At 48.0% G+C, this 16,665-nt stretch overlaps 1 protein-coding gene across 1 annotated transcript in view; it reads right to left on the reverse strand.

Moving 5' to 3' along the window:
• PPEF2 (protein phosphatase with EF-hand domain 2) overlaps nt 1-7,891 on the reverse strand; it is a 59,547-nt gene extending 51,656 nt beyond the window's left edge. Inside the window, exon 1 of the mRNA XM_060247409.1 lies at nt 7,784-7,891. Coding sequence (XP_060103392.1) covers nt 7,784-7,883 — 100 coding nt within the window. The 5' untranslated portion in view covers nt 7,884-7,891. The remainder of the gene's footprint in view (nt 1-7,783) is intronic.
• Nucleotides 7,892-16,665: the final 8,774 nt, after the last annotated feature.

Below are 16,665 nucleotides of genomic sequence, written 5' to 3' on the forward strand. Positions count from 1 at the left end.
AACCAAGCACTAACCACAGCCAACCCTGCTTAGTTTCCGAGATCTGGTGCTATCGGTCTAGCTTGGGCCATCCAAGTCGGGATGCAAGGTGGGAGCCACTGTTAAAAAGGCTCTGGTGGATGCCAGGTATGTTGCTTCTAACAGGGGACATCCTGGCAACTCGAGGACTGTATTTGGTACATAGGGATATACAGGGAGAGATTGTCGTCAGATACATGAGTCTTACATCGGATTGCCAGCTCTATGGGTTGGGAAACACCTGGAGATTTTGGGGGGTGAAGCCTGAGGAAAGCTCCCGCTAAAGCAGCCATTTTCTCCAGGGGAACTGGTCTCTGTCACCTGGAGATCAGCTGTAAAAACAAGAGATTCCCAGGCACCACCTGAAGGTTGGCAATCCTAGTGAGCAAACAAAACCCCCCAAAAGGGGAGAGAGGTGCAAAAAGCAAGGGAAAAAGTAACTACAAACTGAAGACCTCTAAAGCAGGAGTGGCCCGACTTGATTAATGTAAGAGCCCACGTAGAAGGTCAGATGTTTGAGAGCCGCAAGACATGAATATCAGATGTTTGAGAGCAAGCAGGCAGGCAGGCAGGAAGGCAAATAGATGGAGGAGAGAGAGGTGGACATAAAGCAACTTTAAATGATTCTCCAAGCTGCAATGTGAAGAAAGAGAACACTGACTCATCTGCTGTTCAAAAACGTCACAGTGCATGTTTAAGAGTTATGTGAGCACATGTGTGAAAGAGCCACATGGGTCTCCCAAGCCACAGTTTGGCCACTCCTGCTTTAAAGCGTAAACAAAAATAATAGCCACACATAAATAAAACGTGTATATATTCATTTGATAAAACGCAAAAATCCAAAAATGTGTAACAAGCAGGGCTTTTTTTTGTAGCAGGAACTCCTTTGCATATTAGGCCACACACTCCTGATGCAGCCAATCCTCCAAGAGCTTTCAGGGCTCTTCATACAGGGCCTACAGTAAGCTCCTGGAGGATTGGCTACATCAGGGGGGTGTGGCCTAATAAGCAAAGGAGTTCCTGCTACAAAAAAGCCCTGGTATCAAGTATCGCAACAACATGTCCCAACAACACTTCAAAAAAGTATTCAGTGATTGAATAATAACAAGTACGTGGCAGTATCAACAATCCCACTTTAGTACACATTGGAAGGCTACATAACTATGAAGATAGCATAAGCTGTGCAAAATGAGCTCCCAGGTACTACTCATTTCAAAAAGTAATCTTCCGTTTGTTTTAAAGCTCTCATTAGTTGGGGACAAACTGAGTAGATCAATGTCCTGCCACAGCAAAGAAAAGCGTTTGTTGTTAAGCAATGTGAAGAGAGAGAACACTGACCCATCTGTTGTTCAAAAACATCACAATGTATGTGTAAGGGTTAGGTGAACAACAAAACCCCAGTCTCATTAAAAGTGTAAAATCTGAAAGTCATAACAAACCCAGGCAGACAACGTTTTCTGAAGCCACCTGTCCTCGGTGCAGAAGATGGTAATGGGTGAAAACAATCCCATGGCTAGATAATGTGCTGTCGCTAATTACTTGCAGCTGGTACATGCCACAGCTTGCTAAATAATGATCTTAAAGAAACCCCACCAGGAAGAAAATGGTGTCTAATTATTTATAAAAACGCTGACCATTCCAGTTTGTCATTAAGACCTCTAAGAGACATAGTATCAGAAGAAGACTGCAGATTTATACTCCACCCTTATCTCTGAATTAGAGACTCAGAGCGGCTTACAATCTCCTATATCTTCTTCCCCCCCACAACAGACACCCTGTGAGGTGGGTGGGGCTGAAAGGACTTTCAAGGCAACTTCTACGAAAGCTATGGCTGACCCAAAGCCATTCCAGCAGCTGTAAGGGGAGGAATGGGGAATCAAACTCGGTTCTCCCAGAGAAGAGTCTGCACACTTAACCACTACACCAAACTGGCTCCCATCAGAAGAGCCCTGCTGGATCAGACCAGTGGTCCATCTAGTCCAGCATCCTGTCTCACACAGTAGCCAATCAGTTCCTCTAGACCAGAGTTTCCCATTTGCAGGGTCGTGACCCAGTACCGGGCCACGGAAGCCTCACTACCGGGTCACAAGAAAAGCCAAAGCTAGCTCCGCCCCCAGCAAAGCATGACCCGCCCCCAGCAAAGCATGACCTCTGCTCTGTTTCCTTCCTTCCCCTATCTCTGTTGTGCAGATAAAAGCTAGCCTTGAAGACTGACACAGGCTGCAAAACCTGAGCTCCGTTTGGCTTCCTTCCTTCCCCCGTCTCTGTGTTGTGCAGAGAGGAGCTGGGCTGCCTCTCCTTCCTTCTCCCCCCTCCCAGTGTTTGAGAGAAAAGCTGGTGTCCACTGGCACGTTAGACCCATTAAGTGTTCTTCAAGGTATGAGCTTTCCTGTGCCTTGCAGTATGTTCTTTTGGGGAGATTTCCCTGGGAGGCCTGGGCGGCAAAGAAGGGTGTGTGTTCTTTTCAGGCGGGAGGGGTGGGGAGTGGGCATTCCGGTAGCTACCGTATTTATTTTTTTTTACCAAACGACCCCTGGACAGAATTGTTGCTGGCTGAAGTCATCTGATGGTAAGGAAGGCTTTTCTTTCTTTCTTTCTTTCTTTCTTTCTTTCTTTCTTTCTTTCTTTCTTTCTTTCTTTCTTTCTTTCTTTCTTTCTTTCTTTCTTTCTTTCTTTCTTTCTTTCTTTCTTTCTTTCTTTCTTTCTTTCTCTGCTCTGTCTGTATTCTTGGTGCTGGGAGCGGGGGAAGGAACAGTAGGAGGGCTTCTAATGCCCTGGCTCCCTGGTGGACATTCTGGAAATGGCATCACAGGGAAAGGTGGAGTTTTGGTTCAGTGTGCCCCAGAAGTGACATCACTTGGCCTTTGACACCACAGAAAACAACATAATTCCTGTCTCCCGGCTCCACCCCCAAAGTCTCCTGGCTCCACCCCCAAGTTTTAGTGGGTCACGAAGGAGAAGTGTAAAAAAAACCGGGCCACGGGAAAGAAAAATTTGGGAAACCCTGCTGTAGATGACCATCAATGGGGCGTAGAATAGAGGCTGAGGCCTTTTCCTGATGTTGCCTTAGGCTTGCCAATCCCCAGGTCCAGGGGGGGTTCTTCCACTTTCCCAGACTCTTCCTGCCCCCAGTCAGCTGGCCGGCGGTGTGGGGGGAGTCCCGCCCCCACAACCACCATGTGACTTTTCACCTCCAGAGGCTTCAGTCTCCGATTGAAAGGCTTCCTCTTGGGATGGGGTGTTTGTGTTACTTTGAAGAAGTTGGCAGCAGCTCGTGAGTAGAGAGACCACTCCCCAACTTCAGAGTAGCCAGAAAGGGAGGGGGGACGTCTGCTGAGCACTTCATTATTCTCTATGTGGAGATCAATTCTCATAAGGTATAATGGGGAATTAATCTGGAGGTATCGGGGGCTCTGGGGGGGTGCTATTTTTTGAGGTAGAGGCACCAAATTTTCAGTGTAGCATCTAGTGCCTCTCCCCAAAATACCCCCCCAAGTTTCAAAACGATTGGACCAGGGGGTTCAATTCTATGAGCCCCAAAAGAAGGTGCCCCTATCCTTCATTCTTTCCTATGGAAGGAAGGCATTTAAAAAGGTGTGCTGTCCCTTTAATGTGATGGCCAGAACTCCCTTTGAAGTTCAATTGTGCTTGTCACAAACTTGTTCCTGGCTCCACCCCCAATGTCTCCTGGCTCCACCCCCAAAGTTCCCAGATATTTCTGGACTCGGCAACCCTACTCAGCCCCACCTACCTCACAGGGTGTCTGTTGTCTACTCAGACTGGCAGCGGCTCTCCAGGGTCTTAAGCTGAGGTTTTTTACGCCTATTTGCCTGGACCCTTTTCAGTTGGAGATGCCGGGGATTGAACCTGGGTCCTTCTGCTTACCAAGCAGATGCTCTACCCCTGAGGAAAAAGGAAAAGGAAAGGTCCCCTGTGCAAGCACCAGTCGTTTCCGACCCCGGGTGTGACGTTGCTTTCACAATGTTTTCACGGCAGACATTTTACGGGGTGGTTTGCCATTGCCTTCCCCAGTTATCTCCACTTTCCCCCCAGCAAGCTGGATACTCCTTTGACCGACCTCGGAAGAATGGAAGGCTGAGTCAACCTTGAGCTGGTTACCTGAAAACCCAGCTTCCACCGGGGATCGAACTCAGGTCGTGAGCGGAGCTTAGGACTGCAGTACTGCAGCTTTAACACTCAGCGCCATGGGGTGATGTGAAAGACTACCGTATAAATCCAGTCTCCTCTTCTTCTTTGCTTCCTCTGGGCTGAGGTCTTTCACATCACCCACTAACTGATCCCTTTCACCGGAGATACTGGGAATTGAGCCGGGGGACCTTCTGTATGCAAAGCAGAGGCTCCTCCACTGAGCCATTGTTCCTCATCTACAATATCTGGTTCTGACCTCATGAAGTGTACAAAAGTAAAATGCTATATCTCACTAGAGGAGAGCTGTCAATGCCCCCCTCCCATCTCTGCGGGCCCACTGTTTTGGACATAATTCTTGATCAATGGAAGACATTTCCCAGCTCTCTGTTGGGAAATTCCTGGAGAACTGGGGACAGAACCTGGAGTGGACAAAATTTGGGGAGGCAACTTAAGTAGGAATGTAAGCCATAGACTCCTCCCTCTGAAACTGCCATTTTTTCCCCCCAGGAGAACTGATCTCTGTATTCTGTAGATCTTGGGTGGCCAAACTTGCTTAACGTAAGAGCCACATAGAATAAATGCCAGATGTTTGAGAGTTGCCAGACATGAACATCAGATGTTTAAGAGGAGGGAGGGAGGGTGGGAGGGAGGGAGGAAGGAAGGCAAATAGATGAGGGAAGAGAGAAGGAAGGGAGAGTGGAAAGAAAGCAACTTTAAATGCTTTCTCCAAGTCACTGACTGGCTTGGCTTGGAGAAGTGATTTAAAGAGAGAAATGCCTTCTCCAACCTGACTGACGGGGTGCCGGGAGTTTCAAGACCCACACAATATGTGTGAACGACACCCATGTGGCTCCCGAGCCACAGTTTGGCCACCCCTGCTGTAGATCAACAATAACTTCTGGAGAACTCCAGGGTTCTCCTGGAGGTTAGTAACCCTGAACAGCAATTCATACAGAACACTTGATCCACATTTTAAATTAATATGGTCCACACCTGATGCGCTGGAACTTTTTGCATGGCGTAGAACATGTAAAACCTTGTATAAATTCGGTCTGGCTTTGAGTGCTGAGTTTTAAACTACGGACCCTGATTTCTGATCATTGGTAAAACAACTGCCCAAGTCATGACAAAACATCAGCTCAGCCGCCAAACGTTTTTGCAAGAACACGTGAAGCTAGCGGCATTTTCCTGTTTTGACAGCTTCTGAGGATTAGAATTAAGGGGATAAAGGTCAGCGGGATCAGAGGGCTCTCACACTGTTAACACCGCTGGCTCTCTTTGCATGAGCGATACGGTGTTTGGGTTTCCAGGTTACATAACAGAGCACTCCACTGCAGGGCTATAAAAAGCGTCAGCTGATTTGGGCTATAAAAAGTGTCAGCCGGTCAACAGGAGTTGCAAAACGACTACATTTCCATCTCTAAATCCAATTTGTGGTGGTGGGGGGGGGACCTGCTGTGGAAACACAGTGCAAATGGAAGTTTATTACAGCCAGGGCTGGCCCTAGACTGTGTGGTAATGATAATGTCACCGATTCACATGGTGGGGGGGAAACCCAATTCGGCACCCCCATAAAGTGAGCGCCCTAGACAATTGCCTACAAGACAGGCCTTCATTACAGCCCAAGAATGATTTACTTCCAAGAAATAGTATTTTTCTGGGCCTTGGACAAACTGGCAACATGGCCGTGGTAGGGTTGCCAAGTCCAATTTAAGAAATATCTGGGGACTTTAGGGGTGGAGCCAGGAGACATTGGGAGTAGAGCCAGGAGCAAGGGTGTGACAAGCATAATTGAACTCCAAAGGGAGTTCTGGCCATCACATTTAAAGGGACCGTACCCCTTTTAAATGCCTTCCTTCCATAGGAAATAATGAAGGATAGGGGCACCTTCTTTGGGGGTTCATAGAATTGGACCCCCCCCCCAGTCTAATATTTTTGAAAGTTGAGGGGCATTTTGTGGAGAGGCACTGGATGCTATGCTGAAAATTTGGTGCCTCTACCTCAAAAAACAGCTCCCCCAGAGCCCCAGATACCCGTGGATCAATTCTCCATTATTTTCTACGGGAATAAATCTCCGTAGGGAATAATAGCGTTCCCAGCAGACATTTCCCTCCCCTCCCCCCGCTTTCTGATGACCCTGAAGCGGGGGGAGGGCCTCCAAACCGGGGCATCTCCTGCCCCCACCTGGAGATTGGCAAGCCTAGATTTACCTCCAAGTAACAGTATTTTTCTGGGCCTTAGACAAACTTGCAACACAGTAGTGGAGAGGTTAGACCAGAACCAGGAAGAGAGGAGGCGGGGCCGTGGCTCACAGCATCTGTTTGGCATGTGGAAGGCCCCAAAAGCAATGCTCCCTCTAAGCTGTGGTGTTTTGTGAGCAAAAATTCTACTTTGTGAGCTATCGGCATGAAAGTTCTGAGCTAGCCATTTGGCTACTGCCTAAATTAGTTTGCTCAGAGGCCATCTTTCCTGAGCTAAGACAAAAACGTGTGAGCCAGAGGCTAAAAAATGGTGAGCTAGTTCACAGTAACTCAGCTTAGAGGGAACACGGCCCAGGAGCGATCCTCTGTATGACCAGGTAAAAGGACCAGGCAATAGGTAAGACAAAAGACCTCCACTGGAGACCCTGGAGACCCACTGCCCATCTGAGTAGACAGCGCTGTTGGACCAGTGATCTGATTCAGGATAAGGCAACTTGACATGTTTTCATGTGACCTCGGTTCAAATCTCCGCTCATTCATAACAATCTGTAGGAGCCAGTCAGTTTTTCTCATCATGTTGTTATAAGGACAAACTGGAGAGCCAGTTTGGTGTAGTGGTTAAGTGTGCGGACTCTTATCTGGGAGAACCGGGTTTGATTCCCCACTCCTCCACTTGCACCTGCTAGCATGGCCTTGGGTCAGCCATAGCTCTGGCAGAGGTTGTCCTTGAAAGGGCAGCTGCTGTGAGAGCCCTCTCCAGCCCCACCCACCTCACAGGGTGTCTGTTGTGGGGGAGGAAGGTAAAGGAGATTGTGAGCCGCTCTGAGACTCTTCGGAGTGGAGGGCGGGATATAAATCCAATATCTTCTTCTTCTTCATCTTCTAACTATGTCAGCCATGCTGAGCTCCTTGAAGGAAGGGAAGGGTTAAAACACATCCTAGGGATGCCAGCCTCCAGGTGGGATCTGGGGATCCCTCAGAATTATAGCTCATCCCCAGACTACAAAGATCAGGTCCCCTGGTGAAAACTGATGTTTTGGAGGGTGGAGTCTATGGCAATGTACTCCACTAAGGTCCCTGTTCTTCCCAGGCTCCATCCCCAAATCTCCGGAAGTTTCCTAGCCTGTATCTGGCTACCCTACTCTTCACCCCCCTCTGGTGGCTAGGAGGACCTAGTAACTCTACAATGGATGGGTGGCCTTCTTTCTCTGCTGCTATCCAGCTTCCTGAAACATTTCTGTTATATTTCTGAAGTAAATAGACTCGTATCAGCGTAACGCCGGTTGGGTATCTTTGGTTCTTGATCGTATCTATCCATTTCCCACCTGTGTTTGAACCTTCCTTGCTTCTGAGAGAACCTGAGAACAATGCTTAGGTAGAAAGATGGATTTAGTACCCCCAAAAGATCTCCTTACCTCTGATGTGCGTTTTACTGAGCGCTTTACCGGGCTTCAAAGTTTTGACAGGAAGTCGATTGGCTTTCAAAGGACGCTTGGCCCAAACGTTTTTCTGCATCTATGGGAATCAGCTGTTAATTCTCAACGCAGTCCAGAGCATAGCCAAGAAAGCTGGGAATCTTTTAAATGCAGTCAGTCATTCTCAGAGGCCTAGCGCCACGAACATCCTTCGGGGGACACGTTGCCGTCCTCAGCTGCTTGAGGGAAGAGTCCATTTCCTTTTCTTCGCATCTCTCGGTCGCGAAACGTAGAGACTTCGCCTGGCCTTCTGCTTATTTGCTGCAGGTCGTTCGGAGAAGGTTTATGAGCCTTCCCACGTGAGAAGGGAAGCAAGCGAGATGAAACGGATTAGGATTACTCTCAGGAGGATTACAAAGAATTTTCGTCCGCTGGCTGCTGTCGTCTGAGGAGCTGACCAAGAACACCTTGTGGTGTTCTTTTGGCAAAGGGGCTTAGAAGGCGTTTTTAAAGGTTTCCTCCAAAGGTTGCTAAGTCTGGCTTGGAAAATACCTAGAGGTTCATAGAATCATAGAGTTGGAAGGGACCTCTAGGGTCATCTAGTCCAACCTCCTGCACAATGCGGGAAACTCACAAACACTTCCCCCTAAATTCACAGGATCTTCATTGCTGTCAGATGGCCATCTAGCCTGTGTTTAAAAACCTCCAAGGAAGGAGAGCCCACCACCTCCCGAGGAAGCCTGTTCCACTGAGGAATCGCTCTAATGGTCAGGAAGTCTTCCTAATGTTGAGCCTGAAACTCTTTTGATTTAATTTCAACCCACTGGTTCTGGTCCTACCTTTTGGGGCCACAGAAAACAATTCCACACCATCCTCTATACGACAGCCCTTCAAGTACTTGAAGATGGTGATCATATCACTTCTCAGCTGCCTCCTCTCCAGGTTAAACATCACCAGCTCCTTCAACCTTTCCTCATAGGACTTGGTCTCCAGACCCCTCACCATCTTTGTCGCCCTCCTCTGGACCCGTTCCAGCTTGTCTATATCCTTCTTAAAATGTGGTGCCCAAAACTGAACACAATACTCCAGGTGAGGTCTTACCACAGCAGAGTAAAGCAATACCATCACATTACATGATCTGGACACTATACTTCTGTTGATACAGCCCAAAATTGCCTTTTTAACCACCGCATCACGCTGTTGACTCATGTTCAGTGTATGATCCACTAAGACCCTTAGATCCTTTTCGCACATACTACTGCTAAGACAAGTCTCCCCATCCTATAACCATGCATTGGATTTTTCCTACCCAAATGCAGAACTTTACATTTATCCCTGTTAAAATTCATTTTATTGATTTTAGCCCAGTTTTCCAGCCTGTCAAGGTCATCCTGTATCCTGTTTCTGTCTTCTTCTGTGTTTGCAACCCCTCCCAATTTAGTATCATCTGCAAATTTAATAAGCATTCCCTCTATTCCTTCATCCAAATCATTGATAAAGGTGTTGAACAATACTGGCCCCAGGACAGATCCTTGAGGCACTCCACTTGTCACTCCTCTCCAAGAGGATGAGGAACCATTCACAAGCACTCTTTGGGTGCGATCTGTCAACCAGGTTCTTGGGGTGGATCCTGGGGAGGACTGGATATGGGAAGATGAAGGAGCAGGGTATAATGCCGTATATTATACCATCCAAGCCAGCGATATAGGGATGCCAACCTCCAGGTGGGAGCTGGGGATCCCCTGGAATTACAGCTCATCTCCTGACTACGGAGTTATCTGGCTTGATTAGGCACAGCATTTTGCTTTGAGTTGGCTCTGCTTGGTACTGTGTTGGTTATTTGTTTGTTGTTCAGTCGCACAGTCGAGTCTGACTCTTTGCAACTTCATGGACCAAATCACATCAGGCCCTCATGTCTTCTACCATCCTCTGAAGCAGGGCCGTAGCCAGGATTTCATGTCTGGTGGAGCCCACAGAAGTATTTGTTGTTTGGGGGGGCGGGGGGCCACCCAGTTTGGGAGCCCCAGGGCTCTCGGCACTGTAAGCTGCCTTGAGTTCCACAAGCTAGCCCCCCCCTTCGCCTGGGCAGTCACAGCTCTGGTCCCTTCATCCATTTCTTATGTGCCCATTTCTCTTGATTCTCCCCCCCCCCCACTTTGCTCTGCAAGGTGAGTTAGGGAAGGGGAGAGAGAAAAGCAAAAAGACCTGCAGCGTTGCTGCTACTTGTTCAGAGTCAGAGTCGGCGCGTCCACGAGGCAACATTCGGCAGCTGCCTGGGGCACCGACTCTTCGGGGACGCTCTTCGGGGGTCGCCACCTCCGCACAGCCGCGCTTCCCGCCAGAGCTCCCCACGGCCTTCCTGCACCCAGCTGGCTCCCTTTGAAGCAGGGGGCAGGAGGGCCGTGGGGAGTGTCTTCAGCAACTTGTCCCACTGATCTTTACTAGTTTTTCCCTCATTTGCGCTGGAGTCGTACGTTGCAGAGGGTGTTGTTTTAAATCTTTGTTTGCAAAGATTTTCACTTCTAAATCCGGATTGCGCATTCCCCACAAAACACTCAGCTGCGGTTCAACACTGGTTCTCTTCCGCTTCCCGGTGAGGTTCCCAGCTGGCTCCCTTTGAAGCAGGTGTGGGAGGGCTGCGCGGAGCGCTGGCGGGGAGCGCGCACAGCCCGCCGCTGCTCAGCTGAAGACGCTCCCTGCCAGTGCTCTGGGCAGCCCTCCCAACCCCTGCGTCAAAGGGGGTGGGGGTCTGCTTTTGGCCTGGGGCACTGGAAAGACCAGCACCGGGCCTGTTCAGAGTAGTGGTGAGCAAAGGGGACAGATTGGGGGCCCTCCAATGAAGGGGCCATATAGTTGGAAGGGGGGTTGAAAGGATGGGCCTGTCCCCTCCCAGGCCCCACCGTAGCTACAGGCCTGCTCTGAAGTCTGCTCAAATTCATGCTAGTTATATCAGTAATGCTGTCCAGCCATCTCATCTCTGCTGTCCCCTTCTTCTTTTGCCTTCTGTCTTTCCCAGCATCAGGGTCTTCTCCAGTGAGTGCTCCCTTCTCATTGGTTGGCCAAAGTATTTGAGCTTCAGCTTCAGCATCCTAATTACCAGCCATTTTCTCCAGGGGAATTGTTCTCTCTTGTCTGGAGTTTTGCTGTAATCCCGAGAGATCTCCAGGTCCTGCCTGGGGGTTGATTTTGACAGGAGCCTCTACAGTCCAGAACTCTCCTCTCTCTCTTGGTTTCCATTTGCATCCCAACTTGTAGGGTTGCCAGCTCTGGACTGGGAAATTCCTGGAGATTTAAGGGTGGAATCCGGGGAGGGAAGGATCTGGGGAGTGGATTGACCAAGCCTTGCAAAGCAAGCTGTGATTCAGAAGGAAGCAAGAGAGAGGGAGAAGGAAGCAGATGACAGCCAGTTGCTCAGGGGCTTGATTGGAGCCCTCTAGGGGCCTGATTCGGCCCCCAAACTGCATGTTTGACACCCCTGCCATAGAGTATATTTTCTCCAGGGGCACTGATAATCTATAGTTTGGAGATCAGTTGTAATTCTGGGAGAGCTCAAGGAACTCTACTTCCAAGCCTTGCCTCTACAATCAGAGAGACAAAAGGGAGCAAGGGGCTCTCAAGGCAAGTGAGAAGCAGAGGTGGTTTGCTGTTGCTTTCCTCTGCAGAGCCTTCCTTGGTGGGTCTCCCATCCAAGTGACTCCAGCAAGGGGCTTTCAAGGCAAGCAAGAAGCAAAGGTAGTTTGCCATTGCCTTCCTCTGCAGAGTTTTCCTTGGTAGTTGCCCATCAAGAATTATGATGATCCCAGCAAGGGGCTTTCAAGGCAAGTGAGAAGCAGAGGTGGTTTGCTGTTGCCTTCCTCTGCACAGCCTTCCTTGGTGGGTCACCAGGCCTCAGATTCAGTGGGAGCCTTTCTGAGATTTCCTCCTCCTCTTTCTGAGAGTTCTGCCTCCTTGTCCATTGAATAGTATTGCAGCTGCATAACGATCCCTGGATGAGCTCCACCACCTATTTTTCTACAAAACGACCTCTGTGGGTCACCCACCCAAGTACCAGCTCTGCTTAGCTTCCGAGATCTTCCTACGTCCCCAGGTATTGATATACAGACTCTGCATTTGGAGGTTTCATTTTTTTTCAGTTGCCATTCAATGGATCCATCCTCCATTTATTTATTTAGTCTTTAAAAAAAAAAAAAACAACAACCCTGTGCCTGAAACCATAGGAGAAACCATGTTGGATCAGACCAATGGCCCATCCAGTCCAACACTCTGTGTCACATAAGAACATAAGAGAAGCCATGTTGGATCAGGCCAGTGGTCCACCCAGTCCAACACTCTGAGTCACATAAGAACATAAGAGAAGCCATGTTGGATCAGGCCAATGGCCCATCCAGTCCAACACTCTGTGTCACATAAGAGCATAAGAGAAGCCATGTGGGATCAGGCCAATGGCCCATCCAGTCCAGCACTCTGTGTCACATAAGAGCATAAGAGAAGCCCTGTTGGATCAGGCCAATGGCCCATCCAGTCCAGCACTCTGTGTCACATAAGAACATAAGAGAAGCTCTGTTGGATCAGGCCAGTGGCCCATCCTGTCCAACACTTTGTGTCACAGAAGAACATAAGAGAAGCCATGTTGAATCATGCCAGTGGCCCATCCAGTCCAACACTTTGTGTCACATAAGAACATAAGAGAAGCCATGTTGGATCAGACCAATGGCCCATCCAGTCTAACACTCTGTGTCACACAGTGGCCAAAAAATCAGGCACCATCAGGAGGTCCACCAGTGGGGCCAGGACACTAGAAGTCCTCTCACTGTTGCCCCCCCTCCCCAAGCACCAAGAATACAGCGCATCACTGCCCCAGACAGACAGTTCCATCGATACACTGTGGCTAATAGCCATTGATGGATCTCTGCTCCAGATGTTGATCCAATCCCCTCCTGAAGCTGTCTAAGCTGGCAGCTGTCATCACATCCTATGGCAGTGAATTCCACGTGTTAATCACCCTTTGGGTGAAGAAGTACGTCCTTTTATCAGTCGTAAACCCAACTGCTCAGCAATTTAATTGAATGTCCACGAGTTCTCGTATTGTGAGAAAGGGAGAAAAGTACATGCCACAAATATTTTGTTCCGTTTCTCCTGAGCTTACATCCAATCCATTTTAGGGGATGATCTCCCCCACCTCATCACCCCACTTCTTGGCATCTCCCCAAACGGGCACCGTTTCCGCCTCAATTACGGAATTAGTGACTGGAACGGTTTGATACTACTTGTGCGTAAACTGGGTCAAAGCAAAGCTCGCTTAACTCCAGATAAAGCGGTGTGTCTAGGTAATTAGGTAGTAACACTTCAGGTGAGATCCTGATCTCATTAAAGCCCTTGGCAACGGTGTTGTTGTTGACTTCAAAACAAAACTGCCTCCGCCTTTTGCAGATAGAAGCGGGGGGGACTAAAACAGACGGTAGGTCTTAGTATAGCTACAGTTGCCCTTTGCATAGTGCTGATTTCGCAGCACAGGACTAATGTTCCCTTTAAGCCAGGGGTGTCAGACCCATTTGTTATGAGGGCCAGATCAAACATAAATGAGACCTTGGGTGTTTTTTCACTGACAGTTTGTGACTCTCTGTCACCGCATTGGAAACTCACCTTTTACATTACCTAACGTTCTCACAACTGTTTTGCTTCGTTGCTGCCCGAAGCATCTACATTTGTTTCGATGAGATGAATTTTGGAGCTGCTTCTGCAACGTTTTTCCTCAAATCTAGAATTGCTCTGGTCTTTTCTCTACAGGCGTTTCAAACTTGTATTGTAGAAGTTTTCATGCGTTTTAAAAGACCCCTTCAAAAGCCACCACAAGGTGCAGTAATTTGCATGAAGAAGAAGAAGAAGATATTGGATTTATATCCCGCCCTCCACTCCGAAGAGTCTCAGAGCGGCTCACAATCTCCTTTACCTTCCTCCCCCACAACAGACACCCTGTGAGGTGGGTGGGGCTGGAGAGGGCTCTCACAGCAGCTGCCCTTTCAAGGACCACCTCTGCCAGAGCTATGGCTGACCCAAGGCCATTCCAGCAGGTGCAAGTGGAGGAGTGGGGAATCAAACCTGGTTCTCCCAGATAAGAGTCCACACACTTAACCACTATACCAAACTGGCTCTCTGACAGCACTTGAAATTTTGACGTATCATTGCTTGCCTCATCTAGTAATTTAAATTTGTATTGTTTTTGCAGTGTTGACACGATTTCCAAGCAATCGTATACATTTAACTAAGCACTGGTATTCCGGCTGCCCTGTGATCAGAGACACCCCACCCCCCAAACTGAAACGCTTAAATGTAAAAGGAAAATAATTAAAGTAGAACAGTGGCAGGCGATTTGAAGATTCTAAAACGCTGGATCAAACTGAATGTAAAAACACCCCTTGTCGGGCCATGGTAGGCCGGGCCTTCTGTGTACCAATTTAAAATTATGTAGCAGAGATATAAACTTTTTAAAGGACACAGACAAACATGACTAAAGTTTTGGTTTTTTTTAAACCTTAACATAAAGCATGCTTAAAATATTAGCACTCGTTGGTCTTAAAGGTGCTTTCTTTGTATCTCTTCCATGGGTTCCAGGCAATGTTCCCTCTAAGCTGCAGAGTCTTGTGAGCAAAAATTCTACTTTGTGAGCGACTGATATTAAATTTGTGAGCTACTGGCATTAAAGTTGTGCTCTGAATTATTGTGCTCTGGGGTCATCTTTCCTGAGCTAAGACAAAAATGTGTGAGCTGGAGGCTAACAAATCTGTGAGCAAGCTCACACTAACTCAGCTTAGAGGGAACACTGGTTCCAGGGGAAAGGGTAAAGGAAGCTCTGGCTCTTTCCTCCCTTCCCCAGTGGACCAGGAGGGGGAGGAGCCTCAACCAATCGAGAAAATAGAGGTTTTGCTCTGTAGCTCCTGTGCAAGCAAGCTTAGCAAAGCAAGCTGAGATGCAGAAGGAAGCAAGAGAGAGGGACAAAGAAGCAGACGTGAGCCAGTTGCTCAAGGGCCTGATAGGAGCCCTCCAGGGGCCTGATTCAGCCTCCAGGCCACATGTTTGACACCCCTGCTCTAAGTTGTGAAGTTTCGCAGGGCCTGTAAGACAGAGCTCTTCTGAAGTCATCGCTTCCCCCAGCACCTTATTAGCATCTTACCATCCAGGTGCTTATGTTTCGCTGAATACCATCCTATATGTGGTTGATGACTTGTTGCCAATGATGTGGCTCATGGTCTTTGTTCATTCTGTAATTATGATATTATCTAGCCTGGATGTGGCTTGTTTAATGCTTCTGTAAGGTTTTTTAATGTTGTAAGCCGCCCAGAGCCCGCTTGCGGGATAGAGTGGGGTATAAATCGAAACATTAAATTAAATTAAATTAAATTAGGTCTTGTGGGCAAAAATTCTACTTTGTGAGCTACTGGCTTTCAAGTTGTGATTGAGCAATACTGGCTACTGCATAAGTGAGTTTGCTCTGGGACCATCCTTTCTGAGCTAAGACAAAAATGTGTGAGCTGGAGGCTAAAAAACCGTGAGCTAGCTCAGCTTAGAGGGAACGCTGCACAGGATTCATATCATGTTTTATTTATGTGGCACCAAGCCAACCATAAAAGCCTAATAATTAAAGCAAATCTAAACATTCAATGTCAAAATTATCCATGGTTAAAACTGGGCAAATAAAAGTGAATAAAAGTATCAATAACATCAAGAGACATGTGCATTTCCAAAGCAAAGACAAGCATTCCAGAACCTAGCTACCTGTTTTGTAATATTCTGATTAGCATCTGAGAGGAGATAGACTACCTGAGCAGATATGGGTTCCTCTCACTGTGGCTACAGCTCTCCAGAGTCTTCTTCAGAGAAGAGCTAGAATTGAGTCTAGCAGTGCATCAGAAAGGCTATAAGCTTTTGAGAGTCAAAGATTCTTTCAAGGAGTCAATGGATTGACCCAGAGTGGGCTCCCAGGTTAAAAAAAGGTAAAGGTAGTCCCCTGTGCAAGCACCAGTCGTTTCCAACTCTGGGGTGACGTTGCTTTCACGTTTTCATGGCAGACTTTTTGCAGGGTGGTTTGCCATTGCCTTCCCCAGTCATCTACACTTTCCCCACAGCAAGCTGAATACTCATTTTACTGACCTCGGAAGGCTGAGTCAACCTGAGCCGGCTACCTGAAACCAGCTTCCGCTGGGATCAAACTCAGGTCGTGAGCAGAGAGTTCAGACTGCAGTACTGCAGCTTTACCACTCTGCGCCATGGGGCTCCCAGGTTGGTTGCACACAAATAACCATACTGGAATTATTTTAAATATAGACATATATATTTATGTAGACAGACAATTTAATGAAACTATAGCCAGCAGATTACCAAAGGCCAAAGAAGCAAATAAAGCAAAGAAGCTTAGCTTTGTCTACCTAACACTGTTGCCCCGTTGGGCAGCTATAATATAGTACAGGGGTGGCCAACAGTAGCTCTCCAGATGTTTTTTTGCCTACAACTCCCATCAGCCCCAGCCAGCATGGCCCATGGCTGGGGCTGATGGGAGTTGTAGGCAAAAAACATCTGAAGAGCTACCATTGACCACCCCTAAAAAGTGGGTTCTTAGGCATTGAAGAGGTGAGGTGGTAGTGATAATAAGCTCTTTATTGAGTACAACATGGTGGTGGCTGCACTAACAGAACTGGTGAACGGGGCCCCTGGGCCAACTACATACAACACTGGGTTCCCATGCTAGCACGTTATTGGGTCATTCAGACCATCAAGGGGGCCTGTGATTGGAGCAGGGCAGCTGAGATTTGGATCCTATTGCCCATTGTTCCTAAGTCCCCAAGCTTAGTCTTTCAGGCTCCAATGAGCCTGGCAGAAACACCATT

This window comes from Heteronotia binoei, chromosome 9, assembly GCF_032191835.1.
Source record: "Heteronotia binoei isolate CCM8104 ecotype False Entrance Well chromosome 9, APGP_CSIRO_Hbin_v1, whole genome shotgun sequence".
NCBI classification, from domain to species: Eukaryota; Metazoa; Chordata; class Lepidosauria; order Squamata; family Gekkonidae; genus Heteronotia; species Heteronotia binoei.